The sequence below is a fragment of the Saccopteryx bilineata genome, chromosome 4 (genome assembly GCF_036850765.1).
Source record: "Saccopteryx bilineata isolate mSacBil1 chromosome 4, mSacBil1_pri_phased_curated, whole genome shotgun sequence".
In the NCBI taxonomy this organism is placed as follows: domain Eukaryota; kingdom Metazoa; phylum Chordata; class Mammalia; order Chiroptera; family Emballonuridae; genus Saccopteryx; species Saccopteryx bilineata.
The window spans coordinates 206201600-206225123 of record NC_089493.1 but is presented as its reverse complement, the minus strand read 5'-3'; the positions used below and the strand labels follow the sequence as shown (position 1 = coordinate 206225123).

The 23524-nt window shown below is 39.1% G+C and overlaps 1 protein-coding gene across 3 annotated transcripts in view; it reads right to left on the bottom strand.

The window, feature by feature from the left end:
• The window catches only part of MSH3 (mutS homolog 3), a 238806-nt gene that overhangs the window by 31708 nt on the left and 183574 nt on the right, over positions 1 to 23524 (bottom strand). For all 3 annotated transcript variants that reach the window (XM_066273683.1, XM_066273682.1, XM_066273684.1), the window contains one exon: positions 16392 to 16549. In XM_066273683.1, coding sequence (XP_066129780.1) covers positions 16392 to 16549 — 158 coding nt within the window. The remainder of the gene's footprint in view (positions 1 to 16391; positions 16550 to 23524) is intronic.

The following is a 23524-nucleotide window of genomic DNA, read 5'->3' as shown; positions in this document are numbered from 1 at the left end:
TAAGTACTTTTTCTTCACCAATATCAAAAATACTTTATTAGCAATAATAAAATTATTATAATAGACAGGAAAAGCTTTCTTTCTCTAGTATAACTGTTTCCAGTCACAGTTACAATCAGATCACTCTACAGTAAGTAAAGTCAATTCACAAAAGTTACAACACTGAACTGAAAATATAACCAAGCAAGAATCACTGTATCAATCTTTCAATTTCATCGAAACATTACTGAGAATCAAGAGTAACACATGAAAATGACAAATGTATTCACTCACAAGAACCCCTGTTCACCTGAACCACCTACAAAGCACATGTAAAACCACTTATGAAGGACACAGGTGTTTTCCTATCAAAGGAAACCCACTATATCCCTACCTGGCAAGGGATATTCGCTAACTAGTCCATTCTGGGGGAAAGCTCTAAGAATTTCAAAGGAAAATAACTAACACAGTAAATGCTCTTTACCAACCTTAACTATATCTGTGAAAACCACAAATAATTAAGGCCATTAAAGGGAGGATAAGATTAATCCAATTAATTAATATAATCAATACAGGAAACACAACAGAACTTGAGGATGATACATCCTTATAACTGAACTCACATAATGAGCTCAAACAAATCACAATCTCCCTGATTCTGTTTTTCCTTCTGTAAAATGTCAAGAATTGAAATTGAGCAATGTTTTCTAAATTGGATATGTTTCAGATTTAGAGTTCTAAATATAGAGTCCAAGGGTCCATCTCATCATACCAATTATGACAGAACCTCCAGAGCAGGCGTCCCCAAACTGTGGCCCCTGGGGCCACTTATCCAGCCCCCCGTCACACTTCTGGAAGGGGCACCTCTTTTATTGGTGGTCAGTGAGAGGAGCACTGTATGTGGCGGCCCTCCAATGGTCTGAGGGACAGTGAACAGGCCCCCTGTGTAAAAAGTTTGGGGACCCCTGCTCCAGAGGATCTGCACTCAGGGGACCTGCCTGGGATCTGCGCTTAAAACCCAACTGGACCAAACCTTTAGATGAGTAGGAGGCATTAAATTCATACAACCACTTCCCATAAAAAAAATGGAGTGAGATATTTCCTGCTGGCTATGACCTGGCCACAGGAGCTAAGTAAACCACAGAGACAATTCATAAGGTAACATTTCTGATGACAATAAAATTTATTGAGTTTTTAGTGCTGGTATATACTTCCAAGTAGAGATACACACTAATTCGAGATATTTTCTTTCTGTCCAGAAGGATACGTGTTTTTGTTTATTTGCTTGTTTTTTATTGTATTTTTCCGAAATTAGAAGTGGGGAGGCAGTCAGACTCCCGCATGTGCCCAACCAGGATCCACGCAGCATGCCCACTAGGGAGCGATGCTCTGCTATCTGGGGCGTTGCTCTGTTGTGGCTGAAGCCATTCCAGCGCCTGAGGCGGAGGAGGAGGCCATGGGGCCATCCTCAGCGCCCGGGCCAACTTTGCTCCAGTGGAGCCTCAGCTGCGGAAGAGGAAGAGAGAGACAGAGAGAAAGGAGAGGGGGAAGGGTGGAGAAGCAGATGGGCACTTCTCCTATGTGCCCTGACCAGGAATCGAACCCGGGACTTCCACATGCCGGGCCAACACTCTACTGCTGAGCCAACTGGCCAGGGCCAGTATATGTGTTTTTTTTGTTTGTTTGTTTGTTTGTTTGTTTTTCTGAAGCTGGAAACAGGGAGAGACAGTCAGACAGATTCCCGCATGCGCCCGACCGGGATCCACCCAGCACGCCCACCAGGGGCGATGCTCTGCCCACCAGGGGGCTATGCTTTGCCCCTCCGGGGCGTCGCTCTGCCGTGACCAGAGCCACTCCAGTGCCTGGGGCAGAGGCCAAGGAGCCATCCCCAGAGTCCGGGCCATCTCTGCTCCAATGGAGCCTTGGCTGTGGGAGGGGAAGAGAGAGACAGAGAGGAAGGAGAGGGGCGGGGTGGAGAAGCAAATGGGCGCTTCTTCTATGTGCCCTGGCCGGGAATCGAACCCGGGTCCCCCACACGCCAGGCCGACGCTCCACCGCTGAGCCAACCGGCCAGGGCCAGTATATGTGTTTTTAACAGAATACAAATATTCCACACTAGGTGCCTCAATCAATATTTGCTGAATTAAACTAAATTGGGTAAACACACCTGTTGCACACAGAGAAGCAAACATTTAAAATAACTTAAGTATTTGGATGCCTGTTACCTTCCAATTTTCTCTCTAAATAAACAGACTGGTGCCATTTAAGTACACAACATTTCTGAAGCTAGTGCCAAAGAGTTTAGATGCGTAGCTTGGCATGAAAATTATTAACCAGAGACCACTTAATGTAAAAACCCCTTTTCACCAAAATTCAACTGACACAAATAGAAATAAATTATGCTGGGAGAAGCCAATTGTTTTGCTTTTTTTAAAAACCAGAATTAATAACTTATTGCTTTTCTAAAACTTAATTACTGAGTCTAAAAAGTGAAATGAGGTTTAAGTTTGCATTTATCAGGATAATAAACAATAGATCTTTTTCCAGTGATATATTCAGAGATGTTAATGATCCTTAGAGACATGTATCTAGAAACACTCCACTGTTGAGTACATATATCATAATACACTGATCTACATATGCCAATTACAGCCAAATGGGCGTGTCTGCCAAAATTCTACTCTTAAAAACATGTTTCTTATTCACGAAAAGGTTCATATGAGGTTACAACATTCAGGGGGGAAAAGATTCCTAAAGTTTTCTGTTTACAATTTTTCACACATTTATTTAGGCTTCTTACAGCACAATGCACAGCACATAGTAGGCATTCAATGAATACATATGAATATGTGAATTTAAACCTAGTGTTGTAAATGTCCAATTAATAATACAAAAATAATCAATTTAAAAATAAAGTTTGGAGCCAATTTTTATGCATATAAAATGTTTTTTAATTTTTTTCCATGGGGCACAAAAGGATTTGAAGTGATTTAGAACAACAATATGTTTATAATGGAAGAATTATAATAAATACAAAACTAGGATTTCAAACCACACAGTAGATTCTCAATTTTAAGACAGCAATTTTAGCATGAACTTTTAAAATGCTAATTTTGGGGTCTCATGCTAGAGATCTGAATTCAATGGGTCTGTGATGGGACTTACAAAGTAGCATTTTAACAAGCATCTCTGCTTCTGATACAGCTGTTCTAAGAATCATGCTAGACACATATTCCCATTTAAGAAGAGAAGGGAAAAACTACCACAAATTTACTTCTACATCTGAGCCTTGAATTTAGCTTTTGCCTTCTTGGCAGTCAAGACAAAAAGAAATTAAGTGCAAGCAGTCCTTGGTGATAACAGGAGGCCTGGTGGTTTGTCAGGGAAGGCCAATAAACTATTTTAAAGTTCTCTGTAAACAGATACAGCATACACATGCAGAGAAAAATATTGCTTAGCACAGGGGTCGGGAACCTTTTTGGCTGAGAAAGCCATGAACGCCACATATTTTAAAATGTAATTCCGTGAGAGCCATACAACAACCCATGTACGTTAGGCATTATCCAATAAAAATTTGGTGTTGTTCTGGAGGACAGCTGTGATTGGCTTCAGCCACCTGCAACCATGAACATGAGTGGTAGGAAATGAATGGACTGGAATACATGAGAATGTTTTATATTTTTAACATTAGTATTTTTTTAATTAAAGATTTGTCTGCGAGCCAGATGCAGCCATCAAAAGAGCCACATCTGGCTCGCAAGCCATAGGTTCCCGACCCCTGCCTTAGCATTAGCAAAAAGTGAGTATCAGATGACACTTCATGTAAAAAATAAAATAAAAATGTCACTATAAGAAATTTTGGAGAGCCCTGGCCGCTTGGCACAGTGGTAGAGCGTCGGCCTGGCGTGCGGGGGACCCGTGTTCGATTCCTGGCCAGGGCACATAGGAGAAGCGCCCATTTGCTTCTCCACATCCCCTCCTCCTTCCTCTCTGTCTCTCTCTTCCCCTCCCACAATCAAGGCTCCATTGGAGCAAAGATGGCCCGGGCTCTGGGGATGGCTCCTTGGCCTCTGCCCCAGGCGCTAGAGTGGCTCTGGTCGTGGCAGAGCGATGCCCCGGAGACGCAGAGCATCGCCCCCTGGTGGGCAGAGCGTCGCCCCTGGTGGGCGTGCGGGGTGGATCCCGGTCGGGCGCATGCAGGAGTCTGTCTGACTGTCTCTCCCCATTTCCAGCTTCAGAAAAATACAAAAAAAAAAAAAAGAAATTTTGGAGAAAATATAAAAACATCATCAAATGGGTATTTCTTACTCTAATTTTAAAACATAAGGACAAACTTTTACACATTGCTGGTGGGATTCTAAATTGGTCCAGTCTCTTTGAAGAGCATGAAAGATGTACATTTCTTATACTTCATAGTCCTGTGCCTGGATAAAGCCTAGATCAAGAACACTCATTTATATGCACTAGCAGATGTGTATAAGACAAGTATCAAGACTGTACTTGCAACAAATATGAATCATTTTAAATATCAATCAAGGAAAATAAACAATGGTATATGCATACAATGAAATATCATCATTAGAGAAAAATGAATGGACTAGAATTATACATATCCATATAGATGACTGTCATAAATATAACACTGCAGGGAAAAAAGTCACTTGTAGAACTTGTAGAGGGATACAGTGTAATATGGTACATAAAGTTAACATACCAAATAGTTCCATGTACTGTTTCAAAAACACCTACATAGTAAAAATATAGAGAAATTCATGGGACGAAAACAGAGTCAAAAAGGGCAGTTACAATGGGATAGAGAGGAACAGGATTAAGGAGGATTGAAGGTTCAATTGTATTGGCAATACTTAATTTCTTTAGTAGGGTGGCAGCTACATGGATGGGAGATTGTTATGTCTGAAATATTTCATAATAAATAAATGAAAAAATGAGGGCATAATATTAAACCATACCCTAGTAAAGATCCCAGGGCTATAACTGAATGTGGTCCACATAGACTCCTTTCCAATGATAACAGGAAGAGAGGATGAGGGTGAGGGAACGGACAAGGAACAGGGCCCTTATAGAGCAGTGCATCCCAGATGGAGCTCTCAGAGACCAAGGAATCTATGCATAGCAGAGACACTGCAGCCATTGAAAAGTGCAAGATGAATCTGTATGAACTAACAGAGAAATATCCCACAAATATTAGGAAATAAAATCAAGCAATGTAATACTAATGCTTAGTATAATACCATTTTAAAAAGAGAAAGTTTATGTATACCTGCAAATTAATAAAAAGTAATACAAAAATCATTAAAAGTTGTTGAACTGAAGACAAGATGGCGCTGGAGTAGGCGGACGTACCAACATGCACCTCCCAGAACCAAAGTGGATTACAAAATAATTTCAGGAACTATCATCTGGAAAAACCAACTTTGGACTAAACTAAGAGGACTCTTCAACCAAGGAATACTGAAGAAGCCACACCGAGACAGGTAGGAAAAGTGGAAACGCGGAGAGGGCTGCCCAGCTCCCCGGAGCTAAGGCAGCCGGGAGAGACTCGCGTGGCGGGAAGTGAGTTTAACAGAAAGGGGAGGGTCCTGAGCCCCAGGAACAAAGCCCCAGCCTACAGCCCCAAAGCCTAGAAGAGGAGTAAGGACAGTATTTAGCTGGAAACAAGTCAGGATACTGTTTGTGAGAAAGAGTCTGATTTCTCAGACCCAGGATTCTTCTTTTTTTTTCTTTTCTTTTTTTTGGGGTATTTTTCTGAAGCTGGAAACGGGGAGAGACAGTCAGACAGACTCTCGCATGCGCCCGACCGGGATCCACCTGGCACGCCCACCAGGGGCGACGCTCTGCCCACCAGGGGGCAATGCTCTGCCCCTCCGGGGAGGGGGGTCGCTCTGCCGTGACCAGAGCCACTTTAGTGCCTGGGGCAGAGGCCAAGGAGCCATCCCCAGTGCCCAGGCCATCTTTGCTCCAATGGAGCCTTGGCTGCGGGAGGGGAAGAGAGAGAGAGAGAAAGGAGGGGGGGTGGAGAAGCAAATGGGTGCTTCTCCTATGTGCCCTGGCCAGGAATCGAACCCAGGTCCCCCGCACGCCAGGCCGACGCTCTACCGCTGAGCCAACCGGCCAGGGCCCCAGGATTCTTCTTAAAGGGACCACGCAGAAAACCTCTTTCACAACCACTCACTCGGGGCTTCGGGGAACGGGGAGAGAGGAGAGGACCAGAGCAGCAGGAAGAGAGTGTAATCTAGGAGGCACAGGAAGAAACATTTAGGGAGACAGCCACCCTAACCCCTGGGACAAGTCACTCGCCAAACCTGAAGTGAATATTTCCCGCAGAAACAGCAATAGCAGCAAAGGGAAGCAAGACACCAGCCAAACAAGCTCTCCCGTGGCACTCAGAGCAGAGTTCCTTCGAAGGAGGGAGCTATCGGGTCTACAGTAGTGAGTGTTAGCGTCTGAGATGCAGCGCCCCCACCCACACGGCTGAGGGCTTGCCGGCGCGGTTCTGTCTGCAGGGGCGGAAGCCGGCTGGTCAACACTGAGGCTCACGTGTGAGCTCAGTCTTCCTCGGCTGGGGAGGAGGGGGCATGCAAAAGCGGTCAAGCCCAGCTGCCCGCAGCCTGTAATCCAACCTGTGGGAGAAGGGTGGGAACCCCGGAAGGGGTGGAGGCAGGACCATGAGCAAGGGTGCAGGAGCACAGCCTTGCCCCGGTGGAACCTAGGCTTGTGGCCTGACTTGGGAGCCAGCTCCTCCCGCAGGAGTGGAGCCAAAAGCCATGAAGAGGCGGAGTTCCGCTACTGAGCTGAGCGTGGGCATGCAGTCCTGCCCAGTGGTAGGGTCAAGGATAGCAGCCGTTCCACGAGTGGGCTCCTCCTGCAAGGGCTGGACGAAAACCCGGAAACAGGCAGAGACCCGCAGCTGAGCAAAGGTGCTGGCACTGACCTCAGGGTGGAGCATAATGCCATCCATGGGGGTGGGGCAAAGGCCAAGGCCACCAAGGCTTGTACACCCGAGCATGTGATCACAGCTACTCCCGTGAAGGAGAGGTGCAAACCAAAGCAACAGCCCCAGTGGGCAAGCAACGCCAAACCCAAAAGCCCTAGGCAGCAACAGAAGAGGGGGTGGTGGGCCTACAGTCAGACCATACCTAGAAAACAGAGGCCATACCCAGTGGACTCCACTCGCCAAAACCTTCCTTTACACAGAGAAAATGCGAAGGCAAAAAAATGCAACACAAATGAACCAAGAGAAATACCCAGAAAAGGACCTAAATGAATCAGATATAAACAAATTACCAGGTGCAGAGTTTAAAACAACGATTGTTAGGATGCTCAAAGATATTAGAACAACAATAGATGGTCATTACGAACACCTAAATAAAGAGATAGCAAATATAAAAAAGGACACTGAAATAATAAAAAAGAATCAGTCAGAAATGATAAATACAGTATCTGAAATAACGAACACAATGGAAGGAATTAAAAGCAGGATGGATGAAGCTGAGAATCGAATCAGGGAGGTAGAGGACACGATAAATAAAGGCATGGAAGCAGAGAAGAAAAAAGAAAAGAGACTCAAAAAGTCTGAGGAAACTCTAAGAGAGCTCTGTGACAACATGAAGAGAAAGAACATCCACATCATAGGGGTTCCTGAAGAAGAAGAGAAAGAACAAGGGATAGAGACTTTGTTCAAACATATCATAGCTGAAAACTCCCCTCAATTAAGGCAGGAAAACACCTCACATGTTCAGGAAGCACAGAGAACTCCATTAAGGAGAAACGCAAAGAAATCAACACCAAGACACATCATAATTAAAATACCAAAGCTAAGTGATAAAGAGAAAATATTAAAAGCTGCTAGACAAAGAAAGACTATCACCTATAAAGGAGCCCCCATAAGGATGACTTCTGACTTCTCAACAGAAACACTTGAGGCCAGAAAGGAATGGCAAGAAATATTCAAAGTAATGCAGAACAAGAGCCTACAACCAAGACTACTTTATCCAGCAAGGATATCATTTAAAATTGAAGGAGAAATAAAAAGCTTTACAGACAAAAAAACCTCAAGGAATTCACTACAACCAAACCAAGGCTGCAAGAAATGCTATGAGACCTTTTGTAAACAGATCAAAGGAGAAAAAGAATACAGAAAGAGGAATACAGTTTTAAAGAATAAAATGGCAATAAACAATTACATATCAATAATAACCTTAAATGTAAATGGATTAAATGATCCAATCAAAAGACATACGGTAGCTGCATGGATAAGAAAACAGGACCCATACATATGCTGTCTACAGGAGACACACCTCAAAACAAAAGATGCACAGACTGAAGATAAAGGAATGGAAAAAAATATTTCACGCAAATGGAAATGAAGAAAAAGCTGGGGTAGCAATACTTCTATCAGACAAAATGGACTTTAAACAAAGACTATATTAGAGATAAAAAAGGTCACTACATAATGATAAAGGGAGGAATCCAAAAGGAAGATATAACCGTTATAAATATCTATGCACGTAATATAGGAGCACCTAAATATATAAAGTAGACTTTGATGGACTTAAAGGGCGAGATCAACAGCAATACTATAATAATAGGGGATTCTAATACCCCACTAACATCACTAGATAGATCCTCAAGAAAGAAAATTAACAAAGAAACAGCTGCCTGACCTGTGGTGGCGCGGTGGATAAAGCGTCGACCTGGAAATGCTGAGGTTGCTGGTTCTAAACCCTGGGCTTGCCTGGTCAAGGCACATATGGGAGTTGATGCTTCCAGCTCCTCCCTTCTGTCTCTCTCTCTCTCTCTTCTCTCTCTTTCTCTCTGTCTCTCTCTCCCTCTCTCTCTCTCCTTTCTAAAACGAATAAATAAAATTAAAAAAAAAATTTTAATTAAAAAAAAAAACAAAGAAACAGCAGACTTAAAAGACATACTAGATCAATTTGATTTAATAGATATCTTCAGAACCTTTCACCCGAAAGCAGCAGAATATACATTCTTTTCAAGTGCTCATGGTATATTCTCTAGAATAGACCACATGTTAGGGCACAAAAGCAGTCTCAACAAATTTAAGAAGATTGAAATCATTTCAATCACTTTCTCTGATCACAATGGCATGAAACTAGAAATCAACCACAACAGAAAAACTCAAAAATACTCAAACACTTGGAAACTAAATAGCATGTTATTAAATAACGAATGGGTAAACAATGAGATCAAAGAAGAAATTAAAAAATTCCTAGAAACAAATGATAATGAGCATACATCAACTCAAAATTTATGGGACACAGCAAAAGCAGTCCTGAGAGGGAAGTTTATAGCATTACATGAATATCTCAAGAAGTTAGAAAAAGCTCAAATAAACAACTTGACCCTACATCTAAAAGAACTAGAAAAAGAACAGCAAGTAAAGCCCAATGTAGTAGAAGGAAAGAAATAATAAAGATCAGAGCAGAAATAAATGACATAGAGGCTAAAGAAACAATACAGAGGATCAATGAAACCAGGAGCTGGTTCTTTGAAAAGGTAAACAAGATCGATGAACCTTTAACCAGACTCACCAAGAAAAAAAGAAAGACGACTCAAATAAATAAAATTAGAAACGAGAGTGGAGAAATAACAACTGACACAACAGAAATACAAAATATTGTAAGAAAATACTATGAAGAACTGTACCCCAAAAAAGTAGACAACCTAGATGAAATGGACAAATTTCTTGAAACATATAATCTTCCAAAAATTAATCTGGAAGAATCAGAAAACCTAAACAGACCAATTACAACACATGAGATTGAAACAGTTATCAAAAAGCTCCCAAAAAAGAAAAGTCCTGGGCCTGATGGCTTCACAAGTGAATTCTACCAAATATTCAAAGAAGAACTAACTCCTATCCTTCTCAAGCTATTTCAAAAAATTCAAGAGGAAGGAAGATTTGCAAGCTCCTTTTATGAGGTAAGCATAATTCTGATTCCAAAACCAGGCAAAGACAACCTAAAAAAAGAAAATTATAGGCCAATATCCCTGATAAATTTAGATGCAAAAATCCTCAACAAAATATTAGCAAACCGGATCCAGCAATATATGAAAAAAATCATACACCATGATCAAGTGGGATTTATTCTTGGGAGGCAAGGCTGGTTCAATATTCGCAAATCAATCCATGTGATTCATCACATAAACAAAAGAAAGGAGAAAAACCACATGATAATTTCAATAGATGCAGAAAAAGCATTTAATAAAATCCAGTACCCATTCATGATCAAAACTCTCAGCAAAGTGGGAATACAGGGAACATACCTGAACATGATAAAGGCCATCTATGACAAACCTACAGCCAACATCATACTCAATGGGCAAAAATTAAAAGCAATCCCCTTAAGATCAGGAACAAGGCAGGGGTTCCCCCTTTCACCACTCTTATTCAACATAGTTCTGGAAGTCCTAGCCACAGCAATCAGACAGGAAAAAGAAAAAAAAGGCATCTAAATTGGAAAAGAAGAAGTAAAACTATCATTATTTGCAGATGATATGATATTGTATATAGAAAACCCTAAAGTCGCAGTCAAAAAACTACTAGACCTGATAAATGAATTCAGCAAGGTGGCAGGATATAAAATCAATACTCAGAAATCAGAGGCATTTTTATACACTAACAATGAACCGTCAGAAAGAGAAATTAAGGCATCAATCCCCTTTACCATTGCAACCAAAAAAATAAAGTACGTACGAATAAATTTAACCAAGGAGATTAAAGACTTGTACTCAGAAAATTATAAAACATTGATAAAAGAAATCAGGGAAGATACAAACAAGTGGCAGCATATACCGTGCTCATGGTTAGGAAGAACAAACATCATTAAAATGTCTATTTTACCCAAAGCAATTTATAAATTCAATGCAATACCGATTAAAATATCAATGACTTACTTCAAAGATATAGAACACATATTCCAAAAATTTAAACGGAACCAAAACAGAACACGAATAGCCTCAGCAATCTTGAAAAGGAAGAATAAAGCAGGAGGTATCACACTTCCGGATATCAAGTTATATTATAAGGCCATTGTACTCAAAACAGCCTGGTACTGGCATAAGAACAGGCATATAGATCAATGGAACAGAACTGAGAATCCAGAAATAAACCCACACTTTTATGGACAACTGATATTTGACAAAGGAGGTAAGAGCATACATTGGAATAAAGACAGCCTCTTCAACAAATGGTGTTGGCAAAATTGGACAGCTACCTGCAAAAAAATGAAACTAGACCACCAACTTACACCATTCACAAAAATAAACTCAAAATGGATAAAAGACTTAAATGTAAGCCGTAAAACCATAAGCATCTTAGAAGCAAACATAGGCAGTAAACTTTCTGACATCTCTCGCAGCAATATATTTGCCGATTTGTCTCCACAGGTAAGTGAAATAAAAGACAGGATAAACAAATGGGACTTTATCAAACTAAAAAGCTTCTGCACAGCTAAAGACAATAAGAACAGAATAAAAAGACAAACTACACAATGGGAGAACATATTTGACAATGCCTCTGATAAGGGGTTAATAACCAAAATTTATAAAGAACTTGTAAAACTTAATACCAGGAACACAAATAATCCAATCCAAAAATGGGCAAAAGAAATGAATAGACACTTCTCCAAAGAGGACACACAGATGGTAATAGGCATATGAAAAAATGCTCAACATCACTAATCATTAGAGAAACGCAAATTAAATCCACAATGAGATATCACCTCACACCAGTCAGAGTGGCGCTCATCAACAAAACAACACAGAATAAGTGCTGGCGAGGATGTGGAGAAAAGGGAACCCTCCTGCACTGCTGGTGGGAATGCAGACTGGTGCAGCCACTGTGGAAAACAGTATGAAGATTCCTCAAGAAATTAAAAATCGAACTGCCTTTTGACCCAGCTATCCCACTGTTAGGAATATACCCCAAGAACACCATAGCACTGTTTCAAAAGGAGAAATGCACCCCCATGTTTATGGCAGCATTGTTCATAATAGCGAAGATCTGGAAACAGCCCAAGTATCCGTCAGAGTACGAGTGGATTAAAAAGCCCTGGTACATATATACTAGGGAATACTACTCAGCCATAAGAAATGATGACATAGGATCTTTTACAACAACATGGATGGGCCTTGATAACATTATACTGAGCGAAATAAGTAAATCAGGAAAAACTAAGAAGTATATGATTTCATACATAGGTGGGACATAAAAATGAGACTCAGAGACATGGACAACAGTGTTGGGCTTACAGGGTGGGGGGGAGGAGAGGGAGGGGGTTGGGGGAGGGGAGGGGCACAAAGAAAACCAGTTAGAAGGTGACGGAAGACAATTTCATCAATGTCACCCCATTAAAATTAATAAAAAAAAAAGTTGTTGAACTGGGGAGAAGGTGAACATTTCACTTTCTACCCCACTATTCTGTTAAGTGGTTTTCATAATAAGCAGCTATTACTTTTATAATTAAACAACTGAGCTCTGCAGCAAGGGCTAAGGAAAATGCTGAACCTTGCCTACAGTGAACACTTGGAAAACTCAACTTCCAGGGCCTGCCCCAGGGTAACTTAGAACTTATTGATACGTAGAATTCAGGTATCAATACTTTTTAAAAGTGCTATAAGAAAAAGTTCAATGTTCATTAAAGGTTAAGTATCATTGTCTCAGCCCTGGCCAGTTGGCTCAGCGGTAGAGCGTCGGCCTAGCGTGCAGAGGACCTGGGTTCGATTCCTGGCCAGGGCACACAGGAGAAGCGCCCATTTGCTTCTCCACCCCTCGGCCGCGCCTTCCTCTCTCTCTCTTCCCTCCCGCAGCCAAGGCTCCATTGGAGCAAAGATGGCCCGGGCGCTGGGGATGGCTCTGTGGTCTCTGCCACAGGCGCTAGAGTGGCTCTGGTAGCAACATGGCGACGCCCAGGATGGGCAGAGCATTGCCCCCTGGTGGGCAGAGAGTCACCCCATGGTGGGCATGCCCGGTGGATCCCGGTCGGGCGCATGCGGGAGTCTGTCTGCCTGTCTCTCCCTGTTTCCAGCTTCGTAAAAATGCAAAAAAAAAAAAAAAAAAAAAAAAAATCATTGTCTCACATATGCAAATGGCAATGTTTTTGTCTTAAAAATTGAAAACAACAATCTTGTATAATGGTCTAGAGAGAAAGCTATCAATTCCTAAAGGAGAGAGAATTAGATTATTTATAAGCTGAATTTAAAACTCCTTGGAATAGCAAAGTCTGAAATGCTGAAGTACTTGGAAAGGTTTAAAACTTAGAACCCCAAATTCTATGCTACTGTGTAAGAAAGAGAAATTTGCCCTGCAAAAAAAAGTGCTCTGAGACAGTGACCATATAAGCATTTCACTAGGCTCTTATTTAATCCTCTCATTTTGACTGATACTGCCCTTAATTAATGAGTTTGGGTGATGGGTAGAAGGGGAGATTGTATTTTTGTAAAAATTTATTTTAGACTTAAAAAATATTCATAAGGAAAAGAAAAGTCACCATAATCCAATATTCTTCATGATACTTTGGAATACAGCCTTCTATTTAGATGTTTTCTCTGTATATATTTACATATGTAATTTTAATACAAAAGTGAAATCATATAGAATGCCAGGCTTTGTAACCAGATCTTTTTCATGCACTGTAACAAGAACATTCTTTCACTATCTCTAGATGGACCCACCAGTAACTGAATGTATTCCCAAGGAGTTGAATAAACTGATGTGTTAGAAAGAGTTAATTCGGAACGAATACTACTATAGTGAAACAATGGATTTGCTGTTGGCAAGGTTTAAAGCTTAGTTCTTCTTTTCCATAGTGATTAGTAACCAGTCTAGCTCCTTAAGGATGTTCCTGGTGCATGAGATAAAGGTATGTCATCATGCCATCAGCAGAGAGGAAAAAGCTCATGTTTTATGTGAGCACATTCCTTATCAGCCACTTACTAAGTAACACGAGGAATGGTACGGGCAATGCTAAAGTCACTTAATACCATTGTGGTTTCTACTGTGATGAGGAAATATAATGGCCATCTTATCATGTAACAGCCTTATTGCTGTGCCACATGTTACAAATTAAGATTACTTCTGAAATCAGATCCTCCTGCCAAATTTCACAGTGGTCACCTAAATCTAATGCCTTAATCTTCATCTCTAGTTCTTCATCTATTTTGTCTGATCCATTGAAGTTGCCAATGCTGGTCAATTCTAGCCCTATAACCTCTCTCGTCTGTCCATCATCCACTTCCATTTCCATCAAACTAATAAAGATGTTCATGATCTCCCCAGGAGTGACTACATTACATCCCCCCTTCTTAGAGTCTATCTTTCATAATGCTGGCAGATTAATTCTCCTGAAACCTAAACTATACTCTGATCACATCACTTTCCCACTCACAAGACTTTAAGGACTCTCTATGGGATTAACATCTACTTGCCCAATCTTGACTGAAGGGTCAATTCATTCAATAGCCCTGTCCTTGAGTGTCTGTTATGTGTAGACAAAGCAAAGCTTTAGGTTAAAAGAAGGAAGAGAAATGTACAAAGCAGGAAACTCATCTTCTGGGAACAGACACACAATAGCAGAAGTAACATGTACACAAATAACTATAAAACTAACGGTGGTAAGAGTGTTAAAAGAGGAAAAACACATGTAAGATGGAAGTACAGAGAGGAGAGAAATTAATTGTGGCTATGGGACTCAAGGAAGACTTCATGAAGAAGGAGGCATCTGAGTGAAATCTTGAACAATAGGTGATATTTTAACAGGAAAAAAACAAAACCCAGCAGAGGGCATTTCAGGGAGGAAAGGCCAAGGAAACTGCATTCACTGAAAACAACACAAGCAGCCGCCTACCTCAAACCTTCTTGTTTAAGAGAAAAGTTAACCTTCATTTTCTTTCCTATTAGTTGTACCTAAAAAGTTTTCTAACTGGTAATCTCACTAAGAAGATTCTCTTTTGACTTACATTACCCAAGATTGTTTTTAATCTTTATTTTCTATTTTTCTCTTCATTAAATTTCTGTTACTTGCCCTAATAATGGAACCAAAATAAAGTACTGTACCTAGTGTTTTTTTCTTATAAAATACAAAAGCCCTGGTCAGTGGCGCAGTGGAAAGGGCATCATCCCAGAGGGCTGAGGTCATAAATTTGAGCCTTAATCAGGGTTCAATCCCATAGCCACTGGCTGAACCCCAAAGTCACTGGTACAAGCCCCCACTGAGGCATGTATGAGAAGCAACCAATGGGTGCACAACTATGTGGAACACGTTGATGCTTCTCTCGCTCTCCTCCACCTCTCGCTCTCTCCCTTCCTCTCTCTGAAAAAGAAATAGAGAGAGAGAGAGAGAGAGAGAAAGAAAGAAAGACTAAGAGAGTCTTTAAATTTCTCATGTAGAATTAATTTACAAATATATGGAGATCAGAATAGCATTTGTTTGGTGATACAGCATCAAGAAACTTAGGCTGCTTTGCTTTGTTCCCTCTCTTAACTATACACTATGGACTATATTCACTACTTCCTAAAACCGTAATGTAAGAAGTATAAATAATATTTTAAGAATAAGCAAATGTCAAACCACTATGCTATATACCTGAAATTAATATAGTATTGAATGTCAACTGTAATTGAAAAATAAATTTTAAATAATAATACTGTGTTAAGTTTGAAGTGGCAGATTACTAGAATTAGTAGGGTGATAATATTGTAGAGGATAAAAATGTCAAATCACTATATTGTACACCTGAAAGAAGTATAATTAATATAATATTGTATACGAACTATAATTTTTTTTTATTTTAAGCAAAAAAAGCCCTGATAAATCTATATAAATAGATTAAACTATAAATTCTAGTTAGTGAGACCAGGATATTTCACCCATATACCTAATAAGCCATGAATACAGGTTTATATAGTAAGGGTATGCAATGTTCTTAGTGTAAAAAGAATATGAGAAATTATCTTGGGCCAGAACCTGTTTCCGTCTGTGCTCAGCTCCCTCCTACAAAGCAGGAGGAAGGCAGCTTCCAGACTGTTCTTGGCTGCAAAGAACCTGGCAGCCAAGTCTCCAACTCTCCACCTCGGCTTCAGGCGGAGCAGGTCTGCTTTCATCTGTTTAAATGCCAATCTGCTACATGAGATTTCTTTAAAGTAAGAATTCAGCAACTAAAAATAATGTGAAAACTACTGGACAAAATGATCTCCTACATGTCTCCTAGTATTAATATCCATGATGAAATAACTTCTTCAAGTTCCTCAGTTCTAACTATTTTAAGAGCATATCTACTCATCTAAATATGTACATAAAAAGAAAATTCGTGTAGCAATGTGGGCTTGACTTATTTCAGAAATGTATTTAAATAGAAGAAGTGCTTTTTACCTTGTGAAAATGCCATCCACAATTCCAACTGTCGCCTCCTCTGCAGGAACGAAGGAGCCCACCTGAGCCATGATGGTTATCAGTGCAACTTGTTTCATGTAGGAGCTCTTTCCACCCATGTTCGGTCCAGTAATTATCATCACTCTCTCTGAGTCCCCCTAGAAAATTAAAAAGTAATTTCACTATTGTACCAGAGGGGCTCTTATGTAATATTTACAATTGATTCCACAAAAGGGAAAGCATTAGGCAAAAGATTGCTCTGTGTTATTTAAATATTCACCAATTAAGCATCACAAAGGGAAAGAGGGCCTCTTTGTCTTCAACCTGACCTGTGCTAGTGCAGAAAAGTGAATTCTTAGCAGCACACATTGTTGTTTCTAGGCATAAAAAGGGAAGAACAAGAAATAACCTAAAGCAGATAACTACTGTGGCTTTCTCATTAAATATTCATTAATTGGCTTCTATGTGTGTTTTCTTATATTGCCTACATTTAAAACCTACGAAGCTCTATTTGTCTACCTTAAAACTACAGGTATTATATGTCCATCTGCCCAAAGTCCTAATTTGGATTGACATAACTAAGTATATATTTTGAACATTTAAATAAAGTGAAATAATTTATTTAAATTGGCCAAAATGACACAAGAAATAAAAAATATGAATAATCCTATATCTATTAATAAAATGAAATCTGTAATTAAAAGCCCTTCCACAAGATAAACTCTAAATCCAGATACCTTCCCAACTGAATTCTTCCGAATATATAAGAATGAAATATCACCAATCTTACAAAAACTCTTCTAGGGAACTTTTCCCAAATCATTACAGAAGGCCAACATAATCTTGATGTACACTACAAGAAAGAAAAATTACAGGCCAATTTTATCCATAAATATGTATGTAAAACTTCTTAATAAAATATCAGTAAACCAATCCAAGGATATATAAACCACTTAGAGTTTTTAAGATCTATAAGGTTGGTTTACTATTCAATAGCCAATCAATAATTCACCACATTACTAGAATAAGGAAATTATATGATGATCTCTAATGGTACAGAGAAAGCATCTGATAAAATTCCATTTTCATTCATTAAAAAATACAGGAAAAAAGTAATGAAACTATCATTATTCCTATATGTCATGATTGAGTCCCCAGAAGATCTAAAGAAACCTATAAAAATTATTAGGCTCGCCTGACCAGGCAGTGGCGCAGTGGATAAAGCGTCAGACTGGGATGCTGAGGACCCAGGTTCGAGAACCCGATGTTGCCAGCTTGAGAACAGGCTCATCTGGTTTGAGCAAAAGCTCACCAGCTTGAGCCCAAGGTCGCTGGCTCGAGCAAGGAGTTACTTGGTCTGCTCAAGGCCCTTGGTCAAGGCACATAGAGAAAGCAATCAATGAACAACTAAGGTATTGCAAGGCGCAACAAAAAACTAATGATTGATGCTTCTCATCTCTCCGTTCCTGTCTGTCTGTCCCTGTCTAACCCTCTGACTCTGTCTCTGTAAAAAAAAAAAAAATTAGGCTCAATAAATAAATTTAGCAAGATCTTTTGGTATAAAAGTCAACTTAATTTTTTTGCTTAATCCCTTCACCTTTTTCACCCAGCTCTCAACCCCTTCCCTCTGAGCTGTCAGTCTCTTCTCTTTATCTATGAGTCTGCTTCTACATTCCTTGTTTGTTTAATTTGTTCATCGGATTCCACATATAAGTGAAATCATAAGGTATTTGTCTTCTTCTGACTGGCTTATCCCACTTAGCATAAAAACATCCAGGTCCATCCATGCTGTCACAAAAAGTAAGATTTCCTTCTTTTTTATGACTGAGTAGTATTCCATAATATAAATGTACCATATCTTTTTTATCCACTTATCTACTGATGGCCATTTGGACTGCTTCTAAATCTTGGCTATTGTTAATAATGCTACAACAAACATGGGTGTGCATATATTCTTTCGAATTAGTATTCTGGGATTCTTTGGATATATTCCAAGAAATGGAATTCCTGGGTCACAGACAAAGATAACAGTGTGTGGACCGCAGGAGAGAAAGGGGAGTGCAGGGCATCAGAAGAGGGTATGGGGACAGGTGTGATGAAGGGAGACTTGACTTAGGGTGGGGAACACAGAATTCAATATATAGATGGTGTGTTGGTGAACTGTGCACCTGAAACCTGTATCCTTTTATTAACCAATGTCACTCCAATAAATTCAGTTAAAAATATTTAAACTGGGCCCTGGCCGGTTGGCTCAGCGGTAGAGTGTTGGCCTAGCGTGCGGAGGACCCGGGTTCGATTCCCGGCCAGGGCACATAGGAGAAGCGCCCATTTGCTTCTCCACCCCTCCATCGCGCCTTCCTCTCTGTCTCTCTCTTCCCCTCCCGCAGCCAAGGCTCCATTGGAGCAAAGATGGCCCGGGCGCTGGGGATGGCTCCTTGGCCTCTGCCCCAGGCGCTAGAGTGGCTCTGGTCACAGCAGAGTGACACCCCGGAGGGGCAGAGCATCGCCCCTGGTGGGCGTGCCGGGTGGATCCCGGTCGGGCGCATGCCGGAGTCTGTCTGACTGTCTCTCCCTGTTTCCAGCTTCAGAAAAATGCAAAAAAAAAAAAAAAATTAAACTGGGAAGTAAAAACAAAAACAGTCAACTTTATGTCTACATTTTAGCTACAACTGAAAAATTTTAAATGTTAATTATATGGGTTACCACAATATCAAAAGAAATCAAATACTTAGAAATAAATCTAACAAAATAATCAAAACTTTATATAGAAAACTACAAAACGTTATTGAAAGAAATTTTAAAAGACTGAATTAAACACGAAAGAATATACCATGTTCATAGACTAGAAGGTTCACTACTGCAATGTTATAATAATTTTGTGTACCTCCGGCACAAAGATATAAAAACAGAGCAGGGTCCAGAAACAGACTAATGTGTATACAGTTTTTAAATTTATGACAAAGATGACACTGCAGCACAGTGGATAAAAGATAATATTTTCAATAACTGGTGCTAGGTAAAAAAGATATCCATACAGATAAATAAAATAATCTTGGTTTTGTAACTTATACTCTAAAGAAAAGTCAATTCCAGGTGGATTATACGTTTGAAAGACAAGGAAAAAATAATGAGGTTATTAGACAAATAACAAATGAGCTTGAGGTAGGCAAAGATTTCCTAAACAGATCATAAATCACAATTAACTATAAAGAAAAAAATTGCCAAATTAGAGTATATTAAAATTTAAAACACCCATTCATAAATGCTGCCATTAAAAAATGAAAAGCTGAAATGTACAAGACCTGGTTATTATACTTTTCTACACTGAACCCAGTATATACAAAGAACTCCCATAAAACCCTAGAAAACGGTCAAAAAATTTTAAAGAACATGATTAAAGAAAATACATAAATAGCCAATAATCATATAAAAAGATGTTCAAATTCAGATCTTTAAGAAAAGACCAATCAAATCATAAAGAGACAATATTACTTCACAGGTAAAAAACAGGTGAAGTTGAAAACCCCATCAATATTAAGCTTTGGCAAAGATATAGAACAACTGGAACTCTTATATAATGCTATTGGGGAAGTACATTGTACACTATTTTAGAAAACTGTTTGGCAGAATCTACTAAAGCTGAAAATAAACAGAGCTGAACAATTCTGCTCCCAGGTATATTTCCAACAGAAATATTTAGGATGTATACTAAAAAGAGCATGTAAACATATTTGATTAATACTCTTCTAATAACTCTGCTAAAATAAGCCACCAAGCACAAAATTAAAGGCATAAAAAGAAAGCTATTCCTACATATTCATTACCAAAACAGTGGAAAAATGGACAAAGGACATAGATAAGATAGTTAAACAGAAAGAAACACAAAAGGCCAAAAAAAAAAAAATACTAATGGGGGAAAAATTGAAATCAGTAGTGTTTTTCAAAGAACCTACAAGCGATTCCTAATATTCATTTGAAAGAACGAAGTAAAATATTTTGAAGGCACATTCAATAATCAAAATGTTTAACAGTTGGTTTATGCAGCATGTTGGCAAGAATATGGAGAGAGCATTTTGAAAAGGTCTAGTAAAGTTAATGATTCCACACACTGGTCCACAACATCCAGTAAGTCCCCTTTTAGGAAACTACCCTAGAAAAATATACAAGTGCTCAAAAGATATTTTATACAATTGATCACTCTAGTACTGTTTGTATTCATAACAGACAAAAAATTCTAACTATCATTAGGAAAATAAATAGATCTACTTTGTCCAATTACAAATTATTTACAATGCAGAATACCATAAAATAGGTTCAGTGTGACATATTGATGTATCTTTTAAAAAGACACAAAAATTATACATTGTTAAGATACATATATACTATATATCAAATAAAATAAAAACTATTGATAATGGCCCTGGCCGGTGGCTCACTGAATAAAGGATCGTCTCCATGCATCAAGGTCGTGGGTTTGATCCCCAGTCAGGGCACACAGGAGAAGTAATCAATGAGTAAACTAAATGGAACTAAATGAAACAACAAGTTGATGCTTCTTTCCTTTCCTATCTCTCTCTCTCTCTCTTTCATATCAATGGAAATTTTTTTAAAAACCATTCATAACCATAATAAATAATGTCAGGATAATGACTACCAATGAGGATAGGAGCTGAAGAGGGAAGAAAAGCTATGGCAGTTAATTAAATAACCTCAAATATATCTGTAACATTTTATTTACTTTTAAAAAACCTAGTTAATATGACAAAATGTCAATCTCTATAATATTTGAGTGAAGGGTAAATAGATACTTGTTATACTGTTTTCTATACTTTTTCATTTGTGTGAAACATTAGGTAGTTTAAAATTACTTATCTGATAATAAGGTCTATACTTCACTAGTCGTAAGCAGAGACTAGTGCCTCTTCTTCCCTGCAAAAACAGGCTACAAAGTGTGGAAAGCCTGGGTTGAGAGGTCCAACTAAATGATAGGCGCTGAACAGTCACCTTGACAACAATTGACTCCCACCCCCGCCTGATTACACTGGAGGCCCTGACTCTCAGAGCCTTTCCCAAAGCCTTGCACTGAGTGGGGATAGAGTGGGCATTTCCCAGCTCTTTGAGCCTCTTACTCCCCAGGCAGAAGCAGTTGCAGCCTTATAGCTGGATCACCAGGCTGCTAATTCAGGAAGGGGGGACTAGGAGAGAGAATCCAGGAAAGCAAACTCTCTCATCGTTGGACCCTGCAAACGCCAACAAGCCTTTACTTCCAGCAAGACTAAAGCCAATTATATGACATTGCCATAGAATCCCATCAACTGCAAATCCCTACCTAAGAGTGACACAGGGGCAGAGCCTGGGGTACAGAGTCACCGACTAGGAAGAGGGAGAGAAAAGAAAAAGGAAGAAGTTAACCTCTCAAAATCAAGAAAAACCCACAGACTTTACAACTTGATCGACTAATTTTTTTTGTTGTTGTTGTTGTTGTTTGTTTCTTCTATCGTTTTGCCTTTATTTCCTCCACCTCGGTCCTTCTATTCTCTGCCCATCTTATGCTTCCCCTTTCTTGAACTACACTACCCATGAGTGTTGCATTTTATTTTTCTTCTTCATCCTCACCCTCCTTTAAGGTTATACTCCAAAACACTTAACTCTCACTCTCTCCTCTTTTGTTTTTTTTTTGTTTTTTTTTTCTCTTGCTTTATTTTGTTTTTTTCTCCTCCTATTTTATATCTTCCTTCGTTTTTCTCTTTTTCTTATTTTTTCCTTTCTATTCGTTTTTTCTTTTCTCATTTTACTTTCCTCCCATATAATCCTCAATCACGAACAAATTAGTTAATTTGGGACTCAAGGCTTTTTTTTGGCTTTATTTCTCTTTTTTGCTTTTGTTTTTATTTTATTTTTTCTCTTGTTTGTTTATTTTTGTGGCATTTTGGGTCCTCCCAACCCAAGGTCTCCATTGTATTTAGTCTTCGCTCCACTTAATACAACAGATTTTTACTTATTATTTTTATTTTTACTTCTTTATTATTCTTTTTTGGTCCTTTTTTCTGATTCCCTCTTATTCCTCTCATTATATCTCTTAGTTGACCATCACTTACAAGCAAATCATCTTATGCTTGTCTAAGATTTTCTTCCTTTTTTTTTGTTTTTGCATTTAGTAGGTCCCTACTCCCTTTTTTTTGCCCCTTGAACTCTCCACCCCAAATCAGGCCCTCCATTATAGGCATAATATTTCCCTGAGGAGGGGAGAGGAGGGAAAGAGAAGAGAGAAAAAAAGGGGGAAATAATAAATTATTACTGTTTTTTTTTGTGGGGTGTTTTACCCTTTTTTTTTTTCTTTTTACTCTTTATTAATTCTAATTAGTGCTATCAATAAGACCACCCTCAGATGCCGATAAGAAAGAGGAAATCGAATATTATGGATACAAAAGAAAGAGAGGTAACACAAATAGATGTGGGAAAATCTATGGAGAAAAGACTTAACATATTGGAAGCTTTGGAGCTAAATGACAGAGAATTTAAAATAGAAATCTTAAAAATACTCAGAGATATACAAGAAAACACAGAAAGGCAATATAGGGAGATCAGAAAACAACTCAATGAACACAAAGAATATATTACCAAGGAAATTGAAACTATAAAAACAAATCAAACAAATGAAAAACTCAATTCACGAGCTGAAAAACGAAGTAACAAGCTTAGCTAACAGAACAGCCCAGATTGAAGATAGGATTAGTGAAATAGAAGACAAACAACTTGAGGCACAACAGAGAGAAGAAGAAAGAGACTCAAAAATAATAAAAAACGAGAAAGCCCTACAGGAATTGTCTGACTCCATCAGAAAGAATAACATAAGAATAATAGGTATATCAGAAGGAGAAGAGAAAGAAAATGGAATGGAGAATATACTCAAACAAATAATAGACGAGAACTTCCCAAGCCTGTGGAAGGAACTAAAGCCTCAAATTCAAGAAGCAAACAGAACACCAAGTTTTCTTAACCCCAACAAACCCACTCCAAGGCACATCATAATAAAGATGACACAAACCAATAACAAAGAAAAAATTCTCAAGGCAGCCAGGGAAAAGAAGAGTACAACATCTAAAGGAAGGCCTATTAGATTATCATCAGAT